Source organism: Thunnus albacares, chromosome 20, assembly GCF_914725855.1.
Source record: "Thunnus albacares chromosome 20, fThuAlb1.1, whole genome shotgun sequence".
In the NCBI taxonomy this organism is placed as follows: domain Eukaryota; kingdom Metazoa; phylum Chordata; class Actinopteri; order Scombriformes; family Scombridae; genus Thunnus; species Thunnus albacares.
Window position 1 is genome coordinate 23,029,588 of NC_058125.1, and position 23,832 is coordinate 23,053,419.

At 40.0% G+C, this 23,832-nt stretch overlaps 1 protein-coding gene across 1 annotated transcript in view; it reads right to left on the bottom strand.

Annotated features, from left to right (window-relative positions):
• Window positions 1-1,608: 1,608 nt before the first annotated feature.
• The window catches only part of tbkbp1 (TBK1 binding protein 1), a 36,056-nt gene continuing 13,832 nt past the window's right edge, over window positions 1,609-23,832 (bottom strand). The window contains exons 4-9 of the mRNA XM_044338358.1: window positions 22,509-22,656; window positions 20,535-20,737; window positions 19,150-19,211; window positions 13,361-13,476; window positions 9,297-10,081; window positions 1,609-6,905 (exon numbers count right to left, since the gene is read on the bottom strand). Coding sequence (XP_044194293.1) covers window positions 6,777-6,905; window positions 9,297-10,081; window positions 13,361-13,476; window positions 19,150-19,211; window positions 20,535-20,737; window positions 22,509-22,656 — 1,443 coding nt within the window. The 3' untranslated portion in view covers window positions 1,609-6,776. The remainder of the gene's footprint in view (window positions 6,906-9,296; window positions 10,082-13,360; window positions 13,477-19,149; window positions 19,212-20,534; window positions 20,738-22,508; window positions 22,657-23,832) is intronic.

Sequence of the window (23,832 nt, forward strand, 5' to 3'; positions counted from 1 at the left end):
AGCGGCACAAAGCTAAAGATGTAGGAAACAAGCTTAGTGAGAAGCTTGGCAGCTGAAGAAGGGAGGCCATGATTTGAGGTAAACAAAACGGCCTCGACTTCATACAAAACGAGTCCGGGGATTTCTTTTTTCGGTCTGCTTTTTGATTACTTTGTACGCACACCAACGCTAAACATCCTGAAAATGTTAAAATTTTCTACGTATTTATGACAGAGGCACTTTCAGTGAACTCTTGAAAAAAAAACGTTGCCTCACACGCTTCTTGTACAGATCAAAGAAAAAACAGTCGAAAATGTGAATTGCTGGATGATAAAAAAAAAAAGAAAAGAAAAAAAGAAAATGTTTGTACAACTTTATTAAAAGACCCACTTACACAGATTATAAGCCATCACTAATGGCATCTTTTAAATGATTAACACATATTTATGAATGTTTTGATATGTCAGTAATGTGTTATAAAACCTAACAAAACAGTATTTTAAATTTCAGGATTTGGAAACATTTCAGTTTCATTTATCAAAGGTTTCTAGTTTCACTTATTAATGACAGTCAGTCATTAATAAATAGTTACGGGGCTTTCAAACAGCTATCAAGCCTGCTGTTATAAATGTAGTTTCTCCATTAATAAAAGGAGGTCAAACATCCCATTAGATGGTGTTTTTCATTATTAAAATTGTAATCTGTAACTTTTTGTAAAAAGTAGTGTAATGTAATAAAACCCTAAATTAGTACAATGTTTTATACACATTTTATTAGCAACAAGATGAAACAACTAAACAAACTAAAAAAACAACACAGGTGGTTGTCAGTCCAAATAATGAATTGAAAATATTTTACTGCAATAAAGTAAATGTTTTAATATAAATTTTCCAAAATGGTTTTCTATTCAATAGTTTTAAAGCATGTTAACATGTGCAATAATCAATTAAAATATGTAAAAACATTAAAGATATTGTTCTGTGTAGTAGTGAAATCAGTTCATATTCAGTTTGAAATATCACATCTCTGAACTCTTGATCTCACCAAACCAAACTTCCTTTACCCTCTTGTGTTCACACTTATTTCTGCTGAAAACAGCAGCTGTGAGGATGTACAGCAGCACATTGTTATTGAAGTGTTGTTGATTATTTAATTGTATTTATAATTATAAACCTTCAGAAAGCTCTAAAATTGAAGAGCGCTCTTCTAGTGGTTGAAATATCACCACATTTTCAACTTTACAGAAACTATGTGACTCAATAAGTGAGTATTTCTAGTTATGTGTGCTCTAAAGCGGCGGTTCTCAAACTTTTTCACATCGAGGACCTCTAAACTGTGACAAATTAGACCCCTATTTGATAAGATTTTGTCCCAGGGTCCCTTATCTGATAAGATTTTTACTTTTAGATGTTTTATTACAGAAAATGTTTGAAACTAATGACCAAAATAGTCATAAATTCTGTCGTTGTGTTACTTATGGATGTAATTGTAGTGAAAATAAATGAATCTCCATTTTGCTTTTTGCTGGGGACCCTCTGGGACCCCCTCAAAGACCACCGGGGGTCCCCGGACCCCACTTTGAGAACCACCGCTCATCACTTGCGCATAAAAAAGCCAGTTCATGTAGCGTTTCAGTGCAAGTTCCAGTTTATTTATTAGAATATTTACAGAGACAGAGAGAGAAAAAGAAAAAGTGACTCTTTATATACCTCTGCTGTGGTTTTGTTTATCATATCGTAAAGTCCTTGAATGCCAGCAGTGTTAATCCACCACACAAATGCCGTAGACATCACTTCTCATAAGTGTTGTGGAGAGTTCATTAGTGCTGAGGTCTCCATGTGCGCTTAATGTTACCCAAGAGAGCAACCTGACTCGCTGTTACTCATAGGAGAGCGGAGCTGTACAAGAATGAAAAATCTGCCTTTTATTTCAACTGTAATTCTTTGTTGGACCTAGCCATTTATCTCCTGAGTAAATCTGAGGGAAATTTGTCTTCAGGGTGGAGTTTCATGTTAAAGAAATATTAAATTTGAATCTGACAGATCTGATCTTTCCACTGCTGGATTGTGGAAATCTCCTGAGTAAACCAAGGAGTCGGTTTGCCGTTTGGACACAAAAAAAGAAGAAGAAGAAGAAGAAGAAGAACAGATGAGATGATTTCAGATTTTAAACTTTCTTTTCAATCTTGACAGTGAGTCGGCACAAAAAAAATCCAACAAAACACAGGAAACCTGAACTAGAGATTGTAACCTTTATGTGATGGACCTCAGCACAGCTTGTGTGCGTGCGAATGTGTTGCAGTATGAACATGTGTGTGCATCACATTGTAAGCTCATATGGGGTGTGATCACTCTACATTGCTGCTGGCCAACAGGTTTGTGGTTGTGAACATCGCAGCACCGGTAACCACAGCGCAGCGTCTTCTGACACAAACAAGCACTACCCAAGTCCTCTTTTTTTTTATCAAAATACAGGAAATAATTTGTCGTCTTTGGTTATGAACTGACATAGGTCTTCTGACTGAGAGGTGGGAGGAAGGGGGAGACTACACATTGTTTTTGAAATCTTAAACTTCTGCGTTTCCTCTATTTAAAAAAAAAAAAAAATCAGCATCAGTTAGAATTCGAGTCGAATCAAATGATAAAGTTATAACTTTAAGTGTGCAAATGTGGTTTAATTTCTTGCGGCTTTTAATTTTATAATAGTGACCGGCCGGTTTATGATGCAACATTACATCATCATCATCATCAGCAGCAGCAGCAGTGCAAACAAACAACTGTGCACATTGTGAGTGCTGTGCTACTTTCTTTCTGTGCTGCATCATGAATCACACCAGAAGAAACACGCCGTCAGAGACATATTTCTGTATAATAACTGAAACCTTCAGACAAAACATTCGGTTTTCATTTTTCTTGAAACCCAGTACACTTGTGGTTTTAAAATCAGTCCGGTATCAAACACACGCCACGGCCTGAAGTAGTAGCACAGACTGCTCTTAATCTGTCTTTAATGATGTCACACACCCGGCAGCTTAAAACAGATTTTTATCTGCAGGCTGCGACTGCAATTGGGTATTAGTTGACCAGAAGGACGTACCACTATATAGTGAGTAAGAGAGGAAAAGTGTAGGGTAGTACTTGTATATAACTTGTGTATAATTCATATTTAGTGTGGTGGTGGCAAAGATTATATACTGATTTACAGACACTCCAATTTGAAGTTGTTGAATAATAGAGTACATGTTGCATTAGCCTTACACACTTGCAAAATATCTGTCTGTACACAGCTTTAAATATTTTTTTTTTTTTTTACACAGAGTGATATAGGAACATACATATAGTATAGAATAATTGGGAGTCATTAAAGCCCTCTTTGATTTACTGATAAAGTATCTCCATACTGCCTTAAAGTTTTTATTGTACAACTCAAGATGTTAAAGGATTATTCTGGTTTATTTTCACAGCTTTGGACATCGGTTTTATCACTTATGGTAACATTGTGCTCGCAAAGTGAATCGTTAAGATCTCAAAGCATCAAAAACATCAGTAAAGACAAGTCAGACCGGGCAAGAAGCACAGAGTTGTGAGATGTATTGACAAGGTTGCGAGATGATTAACTGGGTAGTAAATAAAAAAATATTGTATTAAAAAAAAAAAAATGTTTTCTTCTTTGATCTTTGTTTTTTTTCTTGTGAAATACTGAGTAGTCTTCAGGGTTTCCCCCAGGAAATTGGTTAGCAGAGGTGACAAGAGGTGCTTACCCCCCAAAGGCAGAAAATAAAACTACAAGACACAGAACTACTGGCAATAGTCCATCACACTTATTTCAACTTGATGCTGACTTTTTTTGGGGGTAAAACATGCATCCAGTTGTTGATTAAACTTCAGTGTGGTGTCTGACTGGCAGAGCAGCGGTGGATTTTTCCTGTAACATCACCAACTGACTGAGCTGTTTATCTCGACTTGTAAAAAAAACTTTATCCCCAACATTTCCACATGCTGCTCTGACTAACTGCTGCAAAGCAATGCACAACGTGATTAATCAATCAATGCCACCTACTGAACTGAATCAGACATCCTGATGCATCTCATCTCAAATTCACTTATTAGGCTCATCCCTTGAATATTTGGCCCTTGCGTGTTTTCCCTAAAACCCAAACTTCTGATTTTACTGTCGTTGCTATTCGTTTCAGGCAAGACGCCTTCACTGTAATACGCTACGGGAAACCCTGGTTTCACTCTTTTAGGGCTTAAAGAATTATTTAAATGAAACTGTGCAATAAAGAAAAAATCCCACTTCAATTTAACCGCTGACATCTCCAGATACGCAACCCGCCCCCTGATGAGGGGTTCAAAGTAGATGATGCCTCTAATATCAAGAGGTCACAAAAAAATCCCCTCATTTTATTAGGATGAAAAATCAAAAGTGAGCGCATCTGAAATGTCAGTAATGATCTTTTATTGCACAAGAAAACTGTGGCAAGTTTGGTTGGTCAAATTTGTACCAAGAAGTCTGTCTGTGAACTGTCATGGATGTTTACAACAGACATTTTTGGTAATTTTTTGGTAATAATTTACCATTTTAACTTCTCTTCCAAATATGTTTGGATAACCTGGATTTCTTGCCGAATCTGACTTATTTTTAGCAATGTTGCCACGTTCAGCAACTCTTTTGTTGAGGTTTTTTTTTTTTTTGTTATGACTAATATCATCAAAAGCTTAACCTATGAAAATAGGGTCCAAGTGTTAATAAACCAGAATGATCCTTTAAACTGATATTTCCTTGACCCCCATTGGAAAATTCTCTTTTTTTTAAACCTTCGCCGGAAAGTCAGAGCAAGGAGTAAAGCCTCCAGAGGATTCAGTGTGTTGATGTTAGCCAACACAAGGACTTAATCATTTGACCTACATCATCCTGCTGCCCAGTGTGCTCTAATCTACCACATTTCATCTTTTTAGTAACTTCAAACCAGTTGAAATGCATGGGTGGCTGCGTAGGGACATCCCCTACATTAGAAACTGCACATATAACTGAAAGCCTCAGATTAGCTGACATCAGTGTAACTTTGTTGTTTTTTCTTTTTTTTTTTTCCAAAAAAAAAAAAAAAAAAAAAAAAAAAAAAAAGTCCCACAAGCAGATCTCAAGTTAAGATTCCACTTGTGATAAAAATTAAACCCATGTATCAAAAGAAGAGTATCGTCTTTGCTTAAACCCCTGCAGAGATAACGTTGCTGATTGGAGATGATGTTTCTGGTTTCACATCTCCGAGATAAAAATACAGTACACTAAAAAGCCTGCAACCTTCCCTCCAAAGCAGGTAAGAAGTCTTGATCTCATGCAGCCAGCTGAGTGTGTGTGTGTTATTTTTTTGTCTTTTTTTTTTTGTTGTTTTTTTGTTGGGTGGTCTGGGCAGTCGTGACATCAAACTGTTTTGAAGGTCAGATCTTTAGGAAGACCGAGGAGAATCCCAGTTGATAATTTAAAGTCTTTGTACAGAAAGTTATCCCATGCAGCGGGACTTTGACCTTCGACTCCTCTACGGTATGTACAGCGGTGTGCGTGAGCACATAAGAGAAACACCAACATGAGACATGTGGTGCATTAACATTTGCAAAAATATATCCTCATATTTTTTTTGCCTTACAGATTGACAATATAAATAGTAAATTATACATGGAAAATATATATGGGGACTGAAAACAGATACATTGTATAGGCTATGCTAACTTAAAGTGCTAAGATACTTAGATTTTTGAACAGGCCGCAAGCATAAAGGTATATTCTGACTAAAATTTTCCCTCCACTTGTAGAGAAGATGCATCAACATCAGTGCCCCGCCCTGCAGGGCACCATCAACGCTCCGTTAGGGTAAAACCGCCTTCGGGCTAATCCGAACATACTTTCACATTCATTTTCTCCAGTTGATTTATCAGTAAATGAAATGTGAGACTGGAATGTTTTATACTTTCTTAACTGCCATGGAAACATAGTTCCTTGTTTAAGAGAAGTGAAAGTGAACTGGCATCCCTCACACGGACATTCTCTCCTCATCAAAACCTTAAAATCTTTACTCAAACTCAAACTAATCACGCTCCCATATGTCTTTTGTTTTTCTGTCCAGTTGGATTATTTCCATAAGCCAGCTTCTACCAGATCACTGTCCTTGGCATTTACTGCACACACTCTTCTGCAAAATATACTGTTGTACATGTGTGAGATAGAAAATTTCAAAGCAGGTGTACAGTATTTAAAGCTAAGTGGTGAGAGTAGTTTGTCAAAATAGAGCTATTCAAAGATGTCTCAGGTCTCCCTGATCATTTACTGATCAACACTGAAACTAACACTCACATGCAGAGCCCCCGAACCCACCAGCCCCTCTCTCATACATCGTCTTCAGCATTCTTTTGCTAAATCAAAGTGAATTACATTGTGAAGCGAAAAACAACACGATACCTGAAACTGTCTGAAACCACACAACAAGACTCATAACAAAACAGCAGCAACCAGAGCCAGTGATTATACAGGCAGAGCTGTCTCAAGGGCGATCGGTAAAGGACTCCGCATGTAGACTCACAAATCCAAGACGGACCCGTGTTTAATACTTTTGTCAAGCAGGCTCCCAAATAAAAACAGGTCCCTGCGCCATTTTGCATCCCCACCTGCTGTATAGATTATAGCTGACGCCGTGGCTCGCCTGTGATTCTACGTTTGACTTCCCATTTGGCCAGGTCTGCCGATCTCTTACATAATCTATAAGAGGAGAGCGCATATGTGTGCAGGCCGGGTTGCCATGGCGATCAGATCTTGCTGTTCTCCAGGTGGGAGTCAATGTGCTTGATGAGGGCATCGTCAGGGTAACCGACAGGGAATATCAGCTGGCAGAGAGGGCAGCTCCGCATGTCACTCTCCTCGGTCTCCATCCAGAGCTGCAGATCAACACACACACACACATACACACACACACACAAGCAGGTACAAACATGATTAGACAACAGCATCAATTGCATGTGGTCTTAAACTTACTCACTACACTGGATTGTATGAGTCATTCTGTGGGAGGCAATAAAATTACATCACTTGGTGAGTGATCACTTCACACTTACACAACTGGGACCACTTGGTCTTGCCATGAAATAGACTGACTAGTAGTAAATCCAGGTGGAAACGCTCATCCAATTACTGATTCATTGTTTTATCCAGTTCAGTTTAGAGTGAAGAGGACCATTTAGAGGACTAGTTCAGCCACTTAGGAAATGTACTTACTCACTTTCTTTCCAAGAGTGAGATGAGAAGCTCTTCTCATGTTTGTGCATTAAAAAATAGGTTTATATAATTTTTCAAGTCTGTTGAAATTTCGCTTGCTGCAATCATTCCTGTTCATTATGACCATTAGAAGATCTCCTCCAAATGTGCTTACAATGTAAGTGATGGAAGACAAAATCCACAGTCCTTGTTTTGAGAAAACTGTATTTAAAAGTTTTTCTGAAGATAATATGATGCTTCAGACGTCAGAGTTAGTCACTCTGAGTAGATATTTTCCACAGTTACAGTCTTTATATATATATATGTCTCGACTGACAGTGTATTCCTGTTCAGCTGCAGTGGAATGACAGTAACAAAAAGAGACACTAAACTTTGAAAGATGTTGACTTGATTTGACTAATTTGGATGGCTGAAGCCTCATATTAGCTTCAAATAAACTTTTAAATACATTTTTGCGCAGCTGTGGATTTTGTCCCCCATCACTTACATTAAAAGGGCTTTATGAAGAGATCTCTTAATGGTCAGTATGAACAGGATGAATGATTACAGCAAGAAAAAACATGTGTCAGTGTTCATTTGGGCACCTGACTGTTGTTTTAACATAAATACTATTTGTGAAAATTATGAGCCTATCCTTTGAATATGAAACTGGAGTCAGGACATGTTTAGCCTAACCTTACATATAAGCTTTTTCTGATCTGATTGCAGGTTGTATCATTTGTTAGTGCCTTCTAAAACTAATCTGACACAGCTATGGTTCATTTTTGGTTAGATTTAGATGCAAAAACAACTCGGTTAGGTTAGGTTTACATTTATTAATTATTATAGATCAGGGAGGAGCCATTGAGAATAAGTGCCTCACAAAGTTAAGGGAAACATCATGGTTTGGGTTAAACTAGATCAGGGGTACACCTGTAGCCTATTGGTTAAAATGTATACCACAAAACCACATCTACTGTTAAATTCTGGGTGTGGACCTTTGTTGCATGTTATACCTCATCTCTCTACTCTCTTTCCTGTCTCTCTTCACTTTCACCTATCAAATAAAAGCAACCAATCACCAAAAATAATCATTAAAAAAGCCTCCCACCCTGACCACATCCACTGCAGACTCTGTGGCTCCATAACAATGTCACACTAGTTGCTACAGGTCTTTGTCACTTTAATGTAAACATGTCAGTATTAGGCTGAAACAACTGATGCTGTTATTTTTCTTGCAGGAAGAGTTTTACTTAGCATAAAGACTAAAAGCAGGGGGAAACAGAGAACCTGACTCTGTTAAAAGTTCAAAAATACCACTACCAGCACCTCTAAAGCTGTTTTATTTACATGATGTATCTCACTTGTGTATCTGAGAATGGACGGACGAACGGAAATGTAAAAGCAACAATTTGTGATTTAAGGAGTCATCTGTTGGAGTAATTCCTTGACAATACTTCATCCATACACTCTGTGCTGAGTTTTGGTCAGTGATCACAGGTTTCGGTTTTGGTTTAACTATGTACCAAACCTGGCAACCTCGCTTTGAGGAAGTTGTGCACAGTCCCTGCATCCGGATGTTGTTTGCCAAGAACACCCTTAACATCTATTAAATTACCCAGTCTAAAACCACATACTGTGCTGTCTTTTTTTTTATATTCTTTTTATGCCTGAGTTAAACATTGAGATACATGTTAATTAGTGAGCTTTACAGTTGTTGTCAGGCATATATTTAAACTTTACATAGCGAGAGCCAGACGAGCTGTTTGCCCCTGCCTCCAGTATTTATGGTAAGCTAGGCTAAACACATTCTGACACCATACTTGACACCAGACGTGAGACTGATATCAAAGAAAGCAAATACTGTAATATTCCTGTAGAGGCACTAGGAATGACAAAGAGACTACAAATTATTTCTAAGTTTCTTGTTCATCACTCCTACAGTAACTACATTTGTGAGAAAGTGACACTTGCCGCTTTTTCAAAATGTTAATTGCTGCAAATTTATGTATCAAACTCATAAATATGCAGCTGCACAAACTTTTTCACACAGATTTTAATTAACTTCAACTCACGTTGATTGAAGGCCAGGACTGTGCATGCTCTGCAGACATGTACCCAGGCTGCGGGTGGCAGCTGAGGGTGTTAGGCCGCTGAGGGATGGGGAAGGCTGAGCAGGACGCCGGGCCTCTCATGACACCGCTGGGCACCGCAGCAGAGAGCACGCCCAGCGTCCGCGGTGGGCTGATAGGATGCGGGCAGGTCCACTCCTCCTCATCCTCAGAGGATTGTGGGGGCTGGGGGGCCGGTGTGGGAGGTGGAGGGGGCTCAAAATGAAGGTGGGCCACTTCAGACAGCGGGAATGGCATCTCTCTTGAGTGGCGCATGGAGCTCTCCCCGAGGCCCCCGTCTCCTCCACCACCTTGATGGGGAGACGGGGATCCTCTGTGTTGCAGTCCACCATGAGGAGAGCCCACATGTTGTGGCTGCTGTTTTACGTAGCCCTCAACGTAGGGCCGGGGCTTAGGCAGGGTGGAGACAGGGTCCAGGGAGAAGCGGGGCGGGCACTGGTAAGCTGAGGGGTCAGCAACCTCGGAGTAACTGCGACGGCCCTGGAAGCTGGCCCGCAGGTGCTGGGTGGGCGGCCGGCAGGAGTAAGAGGCCGGTCCGTCATTAATGTCCAGCAGGGGTGAGCGGCGGTGCATGTCTGGGGAGAGGCGCTGCAACACCGGGGAGCGTCTCTGTGGGATTGGGGAGTGGTGCGGCGGAGGTGGGACTGGAGAATGGCGCTGCGAGATGGGTGAATGGCGCTGAGATACTGGAGAGTGGCGCTGGTGGTGGATAGGAGAGTGACGCTGAACTGAGGGAACACATGGGAAAAACACACATTATAAAAACACATTTGAAAAAGCAACAACAACAAAAAAATTTATGCAACTTGTATTATATTATATGACCAAAAGCACACATACCACATACTTTGACTTTGGTCTCGGCCCTGTTGCCATTTACAGGAAATCTTTATGCTACAACATTCAATGAGATTTTAGGCAAAATTGTGCTTTAGGGAAGGCCCTTTCCTGTTTCAAATCCAGCTTCATGACAATAGCCCTGTGCACAAAGCCAGGTCCATATGGGTTTCCTAATTTGTTGGGAAAGAATTTGACTGGCCTGCACAGAGCTGTAGCTTCAACCTTGAGGTTTTATTGAACTTGAACTCTGACTGCAAGCTGGGCCTTGTCCAACAATGGTGGACCTCACTAATGCTCTTGTGGCTGAATGGGAACAAATCCCTGCAGCCGGGGTTCAAGAGTGGAGGCTGTTATAGCAGCAGATTAATGCCCATGGTTGTGGAATCAATTCCTCATGGATCACATTGGGTTTGGGGGCATTGTATATCAATGGTTTGCCTCCTACCTTGCAGACAGGACACATTTTGTACAGATTCAGAATTACCGGTCAGAAAGCTCCATAGTCTACCAAGGAGTTCCACAGGGTTCAGTGTTGGGGCCAGTCCTGTTTATTATTTACCTCTTCCCTCTTGGCTACATCTTCCGGCACTAAGGTATCCATTTTTACTGTTATGCTGATGATACACAGCTATATGTGTCCAAGAAACCCACTTCTACTCTCCTCTCCAGTACCTTCACTGCTTGTCTCTATGATTTACACATATGAATGACAAAAAAACGACCTAAAATTCAACAGTAGTCAAACCGAGCTACTCCTCATTGGCACTAAATTCACACTTGCTAAAACTAATATTTGCTCACTCCCCATCGAGCCACCATACTCTTCTCCACACAGGTTAAGAGCCTTAGTGTTACCCTGGACAGTACCTTCTCTTTCTCCAGTCATATAAACAATGTGTCCCAGATTGCCTTTTTCCACTTGCAAAACATCTCCAGACTGCTTTAACGCAACGCTCCATGGATGTCTTAGTCAACGCCTTGGTCACGTCATGCATCAACTACTGCATCCTGATCCTGATACTGATCCTAACAAACAGATTCACCAACTTCAACTCATCCAGAACTCTGCAACACAGATTATAAGACGCTCAAAGTCCACTAAACATGTCACTCCCCTGCTGATTCAATTACACTTGCTCCCTGTGTCACAACGGATTAACGTTCAAATCTTATTATTAAAATTTAAAGCTCTTCATAATCTATCCCTTGCTTATCTCGCAGACCCCCTTCAGACTTACACTCCCTCTCGCTCCCTACGGTCTTCATCAGCAGGTCTACTGGTACTACCAGCCATCAACCTCACAACAATGGGTGCCAGGGCCTTCTCCTATGCTGCACCCAAACCTTGGAACTCCCTTTCCCCTCACATCTGCATACTGGACTCTAAAAACCCATCTTTTAAAACTAGCTTTTTGACTGCATTAACTGCTTCTTATTTTTAATGTCAATCTTAACCTGTTACTGAGCTATGCTCTGTTGTTTATTACATGTTTTATTGATGATTGTACTGATGTTTATTACTGCTGATTGATTATTGTATTACTGATCTTAAATAACGTATTGTAAGGTGACCTGTGTCATGAGTGTCATGAAATGTATTATTATTATTATTATTATTATTATTATTATTATTATGCTCAAATATTTTCTCAGATCTTTGCTGCCCCCAATTGTTCAGTTGGCTGAAAATGCTTATATGCATTTTGTCAGAAGAGGCTGGTGGCAGTTTGTATAAAATAAACCCTCCTACAGACACTACATCAGGATGTTCAGTCAATATAAATGTACATTAAGTTCCTCTATGCTTTCATAAAAATATTTATATCTGTACAAGTACAGTTTCCTGTAATTACAGGATATGTTGATGAGTCAGTCACCTCTGTAGTCACCATTGTGTAGAGCCTCTACTTCCCATATCAAAGAGGAAACATCATTTATGGCCAGTTGGTAAAGGTGTTAAAAGGGAGGGGGTGTTAATGCTGCTCTCTGAGCCTTCAAATAAGGACGAAACAGTCAAATGACACTCAGTTCACACTTAGTCTTATGGTATAACACCCAGAAGAATTTTTTATGGCTCCACCCAAATTCTCACTGACTATTTCAACAATATAAAATATAAAATATTCAAGTATTTGTTTTTAAAGATTTTAAGTGTTGTTAAAGATATCAAAGAGGCAATCATATTATTTGCACAATCCTGTGGCTAATTAAACAGAAGTGCCATTCAAGTCATATTTTTTAGATTAATGTGATAAAACTCCATAACTTTCTCCATACTTAGCTGCATAAAACACAGTTATTTGTTAATTTATGCAACATTGTTTTCCAGTTTGCACTATCTACTGCTCTGTAGAGGCACTGCATGTGGTGCCTTTTGGTTTGTGGTAGGTAAAAGATGCACAGTTGTGAGACATTAGCTATGCGTGTGACTTTGTGAGCAGGAAGAGAAAGGTGTTGCTACTACTTAGCAGTTGTAAGTTGTACTCTACAACATGCTTGTGTTAGTTTCTATCTGTGTTATCAGCTTTAAGCAAGAAAACTGTTACAATGCTGTCATTAGAATGGCCCTGGCAGAAATTTTGAAACCTGATGCATTGATAGTATTTTATTTAAATGACATTTAATTTTCTTAAAGTACCAGCATCTATCTAAAAAAATCAAATTTTTATGATAAATTTACAAAATGTTACGTATAAATTTGGTTGTCAACAGAGGTTATCCTCCAGCAGAGCATTTAATCAAGTACTGTACTTAAGTACACATTTGAGGAACTTGTACATTAATTGGGTATTTCCATTTTATGCTGCTGTAGTTTTCACTCCACTACATTTATTTGACCGCTATTGTTACTATAGTTACGTTACAAAGCAGGATTTTACATACAAAACATATGATGCAATGTTAGATTAGACACCTGTGGGTTAAATGTTCTCTTCCACAAGTAACTACAACATCAAAACTGTACTTCAGTAGCCTAATAATGATTCAGTGATATAACTGTACAGTCACAGGGGCCATTTATTTGTACTTTTCATATTTTATGTACATTTTTCATGATACTTACATACTACATCCTACTTACAGTGTATAAACTCTCCCCACCACTGCAGGACTGAGAGGTTTTCCACATCAAACACTTACAGTATTTCACATGGCAGGATGCTAACCTGGACTAGCCTGCTCCTGCGAGGCTTTCCTCAGGATCTCCGTCTGCTTGGAGCTCAGCGCTTGGAGGCGACCCAGCTCTTCTGTTAACTCTGTGTAGGCCAGAGCCAAATTCACCCTGGAGGAAGGAGGAGGAGGAGGAGGAGGAGGAGGAGGAGGAGGAGAGGCAATTATGTAATTATCATAATCATTGTCATTACAGAGTATTATAATGTTGGTGAAATGTTAATGTATTACAACTGATTATACAAACACTGTAATCTGTTTAATCTTTAAAACTCACACTGTATACAAGTGATGGGTGTTAATCAGGTACTTAAGATGTGTGGAGCTGATCTTCCTCTCCTCTTTAAACTGAATGACTTCTGCAGTACTGACACAGCCTCACATATCAGGCTGGCTAATTGAGAGGCTTTAGAAGCTCATATTTTTAGAGTGCAAGTCGCAGGGCATATGATTGAAGTGCATAAAATCACACCATTCCATGCAAGATGTGTCATGACTCTCTCAGGGGCCGTACTGACAGAGCAACTCTATTTCAAGAACCGTAAACAAGGATGCTTGGCTTACAGGCTTCTATGTCTTTAACCATGGCAACAAGCTGACTTTGTCTCAGCTCATTAGCTTACGGATTGAGACTGATCTGAATCCTGCAAACATAAATTACTGTGAGGCAAGCGTTCTACAAGTAGATATGAGGAATAATCTGTCAGCACACTGTTGATCTCTAAGCATTCATTTGATAAAGATGGCATAAAGAGAGATATTTACTATATGTGGTTAAAAGCAAAGAGATAGAGGTAGTGTAGGCTGCATTACAGCAGAGGATCAGGTTCAGATAGAAAGAAGCTACTTTAGTAGTTAGTCACTGCTGGTGCCAGCTGCCTTCATATCTAGTTTCAATTGGCTTATCTCAAATGTCTAACCAATTTTTATAAACTCCTCAGTCTTGACCTGAAATTGACTCATTCCAGCACCAATTAGTGGTAGATTGTAAGGCTAATTACAGAATGTGGCATGTTAGAAACCTTGAAATCTAACCTGAAATCTTAAAGATAATAAGTTTATCGTGCCAGTTTGAGTAATTTCTTGTAAAGAGCAGCATTTTCCAAAAATGAAACTTTTAATTAGTTTCATAAATGCAGTAACAAATGTACAGCAAAGTGGCACCTTTTTAAGTTTAAAGAAAAAAAACCAACAACCTTATATGAGGTTAACCGTAAGCGCAGACAACATGAGCGCCAGTCACTGTTAATTAACGGAAAGACGCTGTGCACGAGTATCACAAGGTTTTCTGCCAGACACATATCTGATGAAGCACTGCGGATAACCAATTTAACCTCTTTGTTGATGAGAACTTGACTCAGCTCGTTCCTCCATACAGATCGTGGCAGATAAGAAATTACAAACAACGTTTATGAATATCCTGGGGATTTCTACTGCAGAAATAGGAATAGATATAAACTTCCACTGCATCACCAGCGCCAAAAAGAGCCATAAAAAAAAAAAAAAGTATCCGGCCTACACAGCAAATAAAACATACTGTCAAATTAAAAATATCTTCCTCGGTACACCCACTCAATTAAGTCTTCCCACTTGTGTTTGTAAGCGTGATACTTGGGTACCTATCAGAGAAACTAGTATATCTGCATTTTTGTTTGTACAAATAACAGTTTTTACCTTTTTTACATTTTCAGATATCTGCAAAGACATGCACTGAAAAGTATGTTTACCATTCCAGTGTTGTGTTATTAGCAGTAATTGAACAGTTCTTCTTAAACACTACCACCACTACAAGTACATCACCCCAATTCAACTTAAAACATAGACCCTGTTTCAGGGAAGCTCACAATTTAAAAAAAAACCTGAAAATAAGTCATAAATTCCAGTGATTAGTTGGCTTTTGTGCCTAGCCCACCTAGTTTTCCGCCAACCCGCTATGACTCAGAAAGAGAGGGGTATTGAGCCCCCTTTCATCTCCCACCTTACAACAAACAAAACACCTCTTTGTGGAGTTGGTGGAACGTGACAGTAACATTGAAAAGAAACAGGTCATCAAAGCTAAAAACGCATGCTCTGTACACCCTGTACTGTATTGTATGTAGCTTTGAATAGAAACCTCCTGCAAACATATAAATTCATTTGATGCATCAGTAGGAAAATTACAATCATTCAGGTTACTTACTGGCATGGTGGGTGGAGAATAGAGTATAATATTGACATCACCGAAGCACCCAAAAAATATAATTCGTATAATTTCTCCCTCATTACTCTAAGGTGACTGCCAGCTACAGCTCTACATTGTGCGCTTTCTCTCTAAATGTGTTTAGATTCATGCACCTCTTCCTTTTCACACTTGTACTGTCCCCTTTTTAATTTTACCGGTGTGTTTTGATAATCTGTGCGAAACATCCCGGTCACACAGCAACACCTCTCACTCATGGTGCCATTTAGTAGTAAAGTCGACGTGTGAACACCTGCACGAGTGCACTGCATGCACGCACTAATTTTACAGGGCTTCTCGAACATCACTTGTTTCATAAAGGCTGTGAAAAAGGGTCCCTGAGTTGTTTTCATCTCTGTGTGTCTAAAAATACTTTGCACATTTGCAAGCATGCATCTACCCTTTTACGCTTATTTTTGGTTTGCTTCCTTTATGTTTGCCCGTAACTGTGCGCACATACTTTAGAATGTACAGTACAAGTGCGTAGGAGGGGTGTGATGATGTTGATGCAGCATCGATGAAAGACTTGAGCCAGTGAATCGATCAGGTGCAACAGTATGTGTGTGTGTGTGTGTGTGGGAGAGAGCGTGGGCTTGAAATCTGACCTCCGATCTGATCAGACATTTCAAAGAAACGCAGCTGCCTTTGAGATCTGAGCTTCTCTTTGTTGGCTTATGCTCAAGAGTAATAATCAATGTTATTTTTTAAAATCTCCTGGGGCTCATTCACTCACATTCAGGACATGACCTCGGGGAGGGGAGCGTGTCACTTGAACGCATGACGGTCAGCATGACGTGGCTGTGATAAATTTTCGGCTTAACTGTGTGTGGTCACTGCGTGGTTCTGTTATCTGGAAAGAGTAGATATGAGTGATACTATAACAAATGCAGGAACTGAGTTTGGGTCTCCACTGCTTGCCTTCAGCCTCATGAGTGGGGGGCAGGTGTTAAACAGCTATCAGATCACGGTGGGGGCTTTTCACACTCTGCAGTTCATATTCTGTTAACCTCTACTTCTGCAATCTGCATGAGGCACTTTCAGCTGAACACAGAAAGGTGTCAAACAGTTCTCAGGCAAGCCACAGAGCCCAAAACATTCAGTTATAAGCTTTTGAATGTGTAGTGTAGGCAATGAAGTGTGTCTTAAAATGTTAAGTGATGTTTTTGGGGGCAATTAAAATATAAAAGTGGATTTCCAAAAGATGCTCTTTGTGGTTTGATTTTCGGCTGAATTGAATCTAATAAGTCTGCCGTTACCTCAGTGGTGATTTTTTTGAATTTCCAACAAGAAATGGGAATTCCACTTCGACTAAAAATCATCATGTCGTGATTTATTGGAAACTAGTCTCACTTTCTGAAAGGAAAGGAGGAATTAGTCAGTCACTGAGCATACTGATGTATAGAGAGGAGGGTGGAGGGTGGAGGGGTAGGTGTACGTGTTGCCAGGTGGCTGCCAACGTTAACAGCACTGTGGTTGGTGAGGTCAGCCCATTCCCCCAGTTATGATTAGTTATGAGTTATACGCAGACAAAGGTGCAGAAATGTCATCACAAAAACATGTGTGGTAGTAGAATTTGTCACAAACTCACCAAACAAGGAGAGAAGTGGTAAAAAAAGAAAAACTTCAAATAAATAAGAATATTTCCTGACTAATGTAAGATAGTTAAGTTAAATGGTAAATGTTATCTTTCATCAAATCAATTCCTGCTTTCAACAATTTTAAAGGACATGGATGATGATTTTCTGTATTTTTCTTACTGTCAACAAATCTCATGTGCAGAGCCGAACCAACAATGAATTTATCTATTTGCAGGTATTGCGTGTGTGTATCCAAATCCTGATATATCTTATTCCTCTGAGCCTCCGTTGTTGTCAAAAAACTAATAAAAACACGTCACTGAGCCGCACCGCTGCACTGGGTGACATGTTTCTTTACCACAAAGAGTTTCCTGATGGTAGTTTGTTTAGAAACTGATCCAAAGACTAATAACAGTGGTCATGTTTTTAGTCTCCGGAGAGTAGTTCTTTGTATGGCAAACACCACTGTGCATGTGGCTTCACTAGCTTGTTGTACTACATATCACAACCTCTTGACTTTATAATAAAGTTATTTACAGTGTACAATGTTGCATAAAGTCAAGAGTTAAGCTAGCGAAGCACTGTAAATGCACCCCAGTGATGTGATTTTAATAGTTTTTGGACAACAATGAGGTCTACAGCACAGAGGAATAAGATATATCAGGCTTTGGATAATTGTAAGTAGATCAGTTCATCGTTAGTTCGGCTCTGCACATGAGATCTGTTGGCAATAAGAAAAATAAAGAAAATTGCCAGACATATCCTTATAGAGGTAGTGATATACATAATAGAGAAGCTTTAAACATATCAGAGTAAGACCCCCCCCCCCCTCCCGCAAAAGTGCTGATGCTTATTAGGGCAAAGGTTGTTTGTGAATATACTCCACAACACATACATATGAATCTGTGCAGTTTACACTAAATGAACCCAATTACAAGAAAAAGCACCAAGGTGTACAGCATAGGCATTGTGGGTTCTCAGTAGGAGTGATATTGTTGAGTAAAACCAAAAGGTGACCAAGGTCTGGAAAAAAGTAGTAGGCTTCCACCACACATTCACTAAAACGCAGCCTCTCTTAGCTGCATGTACTTTCAGTTTGATCCCCATCGAAACACTTCTGGGGTTTCATTGTGTGGGAGTCATTTGCCCAACCTTGCTGTGGTTTCTTCTTTTTCTTTTTATGATACCTGTGACACCTTGTAAACAGTCATACAACACTCGGGGCAATTTGACAGCGGTATGAAAATAAGTTACTTTCATTCCTCTCAATACAAGTTGAACCCGTTTCTCTTATTGGCTATATAGATGATTAAGAAATTAAAGGAAAGACAACAGCTTGAATACTCACTATTGGTCTTATTCTATTAGCTTCTGGTGTGGACGAATGAGTGAACGCATGCACAGATAGAAGTATGTGGACATCATGCCTCAAAAAAGATGTCAAACAAGTAAACAGACATGAGGAAATGGACAGGAAGGCGTCCTACTCTGTGCTTACACTGCCCCCTACTGCTCAGACCAATCTCTTGCCAAAACCTCCTTGAGCAAATGTTCACAACAGAAAACTGTGGTGTTACAGTTGAATGCACATATAGTAGAGTATACAGTACAAACAGCTTTTGTGCCGAAACAAAAATACTCCTTTATTAATGCTATGTTTGAACCCAGTTAGCCTGCGTTGGAAAGAGCTTGTCTAGTTTCTAATGAGGCCCCTGGAGGTCGGCCTGAGCACATCACAGCAGGAGAGTGAAAATACAGATCAGCAGGGGCTGCTGGAGAAACATTTCTCCTTTCGCTCTTGTTCTTTTTGTTCTCCACTGTTGCCTCACCGATGCTCCAATATCTCTACACCTCCTTCCATATTTACCCCCTTCCTGACATGATTACATTTATCCCTGATCACTCCTTATTTTATTCCCCCCCCCCCCCCCCCCCCCTCCCTCTCTCCGTTCCTTCTCCCACCACCCAGCGATCTGCTGTGGTCACTTACTGCTCATCTCCCACCTTCTTTATCCACTCCACATCACACTGCTTGCACGGAGAAGTCATTTCCTGCCGAAGTAGAGCGTGAAATTAGATTAGTATGCAGGTGCTGTAAGAATATTGGACAAAATCTGACAGCAAGAGACTATCGAGGCAACATGTTAGGAGGTAACATCATTGGAAAAAAAGTGGTTGTGGATGAAAACAGGTCTGCAATTGATAATTATTACTCAAGGGCTGTATGTTTATGTGTGTGCACCTGTGATGGCTTTATGTGTGTAGGTGTGTACTGCAAAGAATCAATTTTTTTTTTAGCAATACTGGACCAACAAAGAAAGGAGCTGCTCTATTTGGAAAGTTGAGATTTTGTCTCTTTTTAGGTGATTAAAGAAGAAGAACTTAAGTGGAATATTCAGAGCAGCACTAATGGAAAATACTGTAGCTGCAGATTAAATGCAGTCCAGTGTAACTTCCTGGGTAGAGTCTCACTCTGACACTGCTGTTTTGGGATTTCTTTGTCCCTGTGAAGCTCATCGCCTAAAGCTTGACACTAAACTGGCAAGGGCAGGGTTTTGTTTCCCACTGGAGACACCCATGCCAAAAATATGTATTGCACCTGGGGCTGTAAAGCTGTAATAACACTGTCTATCATCTGTTGTGTTACAGGATGACCTGTTGGGGTGGTGGATGGGTGTGTATCTTGTTCATAGTTAGTTTGCATCTCGACACAAAGGATTGATGTTGGCTTTTTTTAAACGGTATCACAATCTTTTGCTAATCTTAAGTGTTTTATTTGCTTACTGTTCAAATCACATCAGAGTTACTATATAATCATGACTTGAAAACTTGATTTTTTAAAGCCCTGATATCTCCGACTTGACCTTTAATAATACGACAGTGTCTCTTCACTTCAGCCAAACTTTTGTTTAAGGTCATTTAACCCAAATTTAAAAGACACAGTGATACATTGTCAAAGCACAGTATTTTCAACCTTCACATGACCAACTCTGCAATCATATAACCGCCTAGAGTTGTCCGACGACATGAACGCTCACAAGTTGTAAACAACTCTAACCCTCTCTCTACCATCCATCCTATATGACGTGAGCATTGCCTTGACCATATTGCAGAAATAAATCATTTTAAAAAGGTTATAATTGAGAGTAATCTGGGGTTTTGCAGAATCGATCAATATCAACTTCCAGGCATCAGGTTTGACATTGATAAGTCTCTGATTACTTCTCACAAATCAATCAGACGACTTAGGGAATGCATCATGAGAAAGTATTGGGGTGAGCTGTTTCTCTGACAGTGTCCTTGACATAATTTAAATTCTCCCAATGCAGCAAACTCCTCCCATGTGACAACAGACTAAAACAAACTAACACTGACCCTCTCCCTCTGGCTGTTCTGCAGCTGTCTCATCTCCTCCTTCAGTCTCTCACACTCGGCCTTCAGCTCCTCTTCCCGCTGACACGCCCCTTGGGCCTCGTGCCGCGCCCCCTCTAGCTCCGCCTCCAGCTGCTGCAGCTTTAAATCCGACAAGGCGTCAAGGCTGCGGGAGCTTTGAAGGGTCAGGCCTGGACAGTCCAGCACTTGAGGGGACGGGTGGTGGGGAGGAGGAGGCGGGGAGACAGAGAGAGAGTTGAAAAGGAGAGAGAGAGAAAATGTAGAGACAAAACACAACATTTTCATTGCTTTTTCTCCCTGACTGATGCAGTCTTCTTCCGTCCGCAGCTGTTGTACAATAGATGAGTATAACAGAGTAAAAGAGCTGACTTTTTCCAAGGGCAGCGTCTTTCAGCGTGTACCTGGGTGATGTGATCAGCGTGGGCATGTTAGTGATTCAGCTCCGCTCACACAGACTCAGTCCTTGAGCCAGAAGACACTGTAACAGCGCATCACTATCATCTTGTATCCCGGCTCCTCCTGCCTCCTCACCACCAGCACACTCATATGTATTCACAGGTGCAAACATACTGTTCTGCAAGGGACCGCGAGGCTTTTTCCTCACATCACATGCACCCTCATACATATGCAAACAGCAGTTAATCAACACTTTACATCTCTAACTTGCAAACTCTGACTGCACATCACAAATTTAAGGAACAAAACAGCTCATGCATATGTTTTTACATGAGATGGTTTCGATGCAAAATTATACATCCTCTTTATCAAAGTATGCCCGCAGAAGAGGCATCTGTTGAGGTGGTGGTGACACATTTCTTCCTTTTTCCCATCATCCACCCACATCGTTGAAGAGGGCAGAGTTGAGCAACTGCAGCTGAAGTTTAACAGAATCTCTACAGCAGTAGTGGACTCCATATTGTAGCTTGAATTCAGCTCTGCACACTCAGAATGAGAGAATCTGCTGACTTTGCTTCAGAGTTAGGAATTTATTCACATGCTTTCTCTCTCGATAATACAGTAAAAGAAGTGACCTGCTTTGTTTTAAGCTTCGAAACTTTTCATTTATGATACAGGAGGTAATTTGCATTTTGACAAGTCAAATTATCCCACAGGTTTTCTAACATTTGGTAATGCAGACTACTCACAGTAGAGATCACTCAGCAGTACAGATGGAAGCAACAGGCTGAATAATACAGAGAATTTCTCAAATTTACAGTCTCAGCCGCTCCACTCGAAATTGTTTTTGAAGCCAGGATGATTGAATTTCAATCGCTAGCACCCGCATGCTGTAGATAGGTCTCTTTTTCTGTGACTGTGACTGAGGAGTAGGAACAAAATGTCCACGCTGATTCTCCCCAACAGCCCGAGCATTAACCTGACCTCAATTAAAATGCTTTTCAGACAGATTTTTGGATTTGGTTAAAGACCGAGTAACAGAGAGATGATGAGAAGTGATTAACAGAGATAACCGGGGTCCAGGCTTTTTAAAAAACGCATTTATGGTCAACGGAGATCAGTGTTTTTACCAAATGTTAAACTGTCTAATTATACAGTAATTATTATAATTTAACAATTGACAAATTATCTGAAATACAGCATTTATTTTAAAGGATATAGCTGCTGATTTTCTGTTTTTCTTATTGTCAAAAAAATCTCATATGCAGAGCCAAACCAACAATAAATTGATCTACTTACAAGTATTGTGTGTGTGTATAATAATAGTTTTTGGACAACAGTGGAGGTCTGCAGCACAGAGGAATTAGATATATCAGGCTTTGGATACACACATAATACTTGTAAACAGATCAATTCATTGTTGCTTTGGCTCTGCACATGAGATTTGTTGACAATAAAAAAAATATAGAAAATTGCCAGCTATATCCTTTAAAGTTAGATTATATAAGAGATTCGGGTGCCAGCTAAAGGAAGTTGTTGTGAGATCTGACAGTCACTTACTGTGTGCGTCTGGGCCGGCGTGGAGCTGCAGGTATTGCATGTCTTTGCTGTGCAGCTGCATGTTGATTTTCTGCAGAGAGTTGTCCCTCTGCCTCAGAGCGGACTCCAGGCTGAGGATACGCTCGACGTGCTTCTCCACCAGACTGGTCTGAAATCACACACACGCAACGTTTTCAGTGTTTTATTTGAAGTATAAAGGATTCAAGTATTTATATCCTTTGATTGATTCTGCCTCTTACAGGTAAGATAGAAGTAAATTCTTTCTCTTTTTTGGTAAGTCTAATGAACTAACAGTCCATTTGTGTATCCAAGGACGCTAAATATCAGTATCAATAATTTTTATTCATATCCCAGCATATTTTATTTGATCAGTTGATCAGAAAAAGCTAAATTCATGCACAGGCTTCATCTACTTGGCTTTAATCTACAAAAAACAAGTTTGGGGATTTTGCAGAGTAGATCGTGAGAGATATTAAAGCATCTTGACATCACGTGGGAATGTTTGTACATAATAACATCTCTTGGTAACGCGTCTCTGACAGCAGCAGCTCACGCAAACACATAGTTGTTTACATGGTGGTTTAAGAAGACGGCGATGATTCATTTCGATGTTGTTGTTCATCTGCTGCGCTGATGCTGATCGATCAGGACAGATCAACGCCAGTGTTCATGCATTTTTCATTGATTTCGGCAGGTTGACAGCCAGTAAGGGAAAAGGGTGGAGAATAATTTTCATTTTTTATATTGCTTTTTTTAAAGTCTTTTGATATAAATGCATAAGAGAGAGCAAAAAAATCTAATAAAAAGGAAAAGCAGGAACATGCACACACACACACAAACACAATCATATATGCAGTATATAGAAACATTATGCAGATTAGTGAGTGAGTGCGAAGCTGGAAGGGTAAAGGTCAATGAGGCACAGTAGGCAGATGGAGCCGCATTAATGATGGCAGCCACAACTTCAGGTGACATTGACACTGTGTCAGTCCTCGGCAGGTGGCTGTTCTGACATATTTGGCGCAACTCGACCCTTAATCACTCCGACCACATAAAACTGCTGAGGCTGCTCGGCATAGGCTGCTCAATGGACTTCACTCTCATATGAGATGGTTTATTATCACAGAGGGGATCTGGGAAAGACCAGCCAGCCAATCTGTTCAGTTGGAAGCTTCTACATGGGTCCGGACTGGCTTTGATTTGTAACTAGTTACAGAAATTTGTCCAAAAATGTGATTCTCAGTGTTTGAAAAATGCATACCATCTGCCAAAAAAAATTGTTACAGGATAAAGTTACAGTAGGAGCTAGTTTTAATATGTTAGC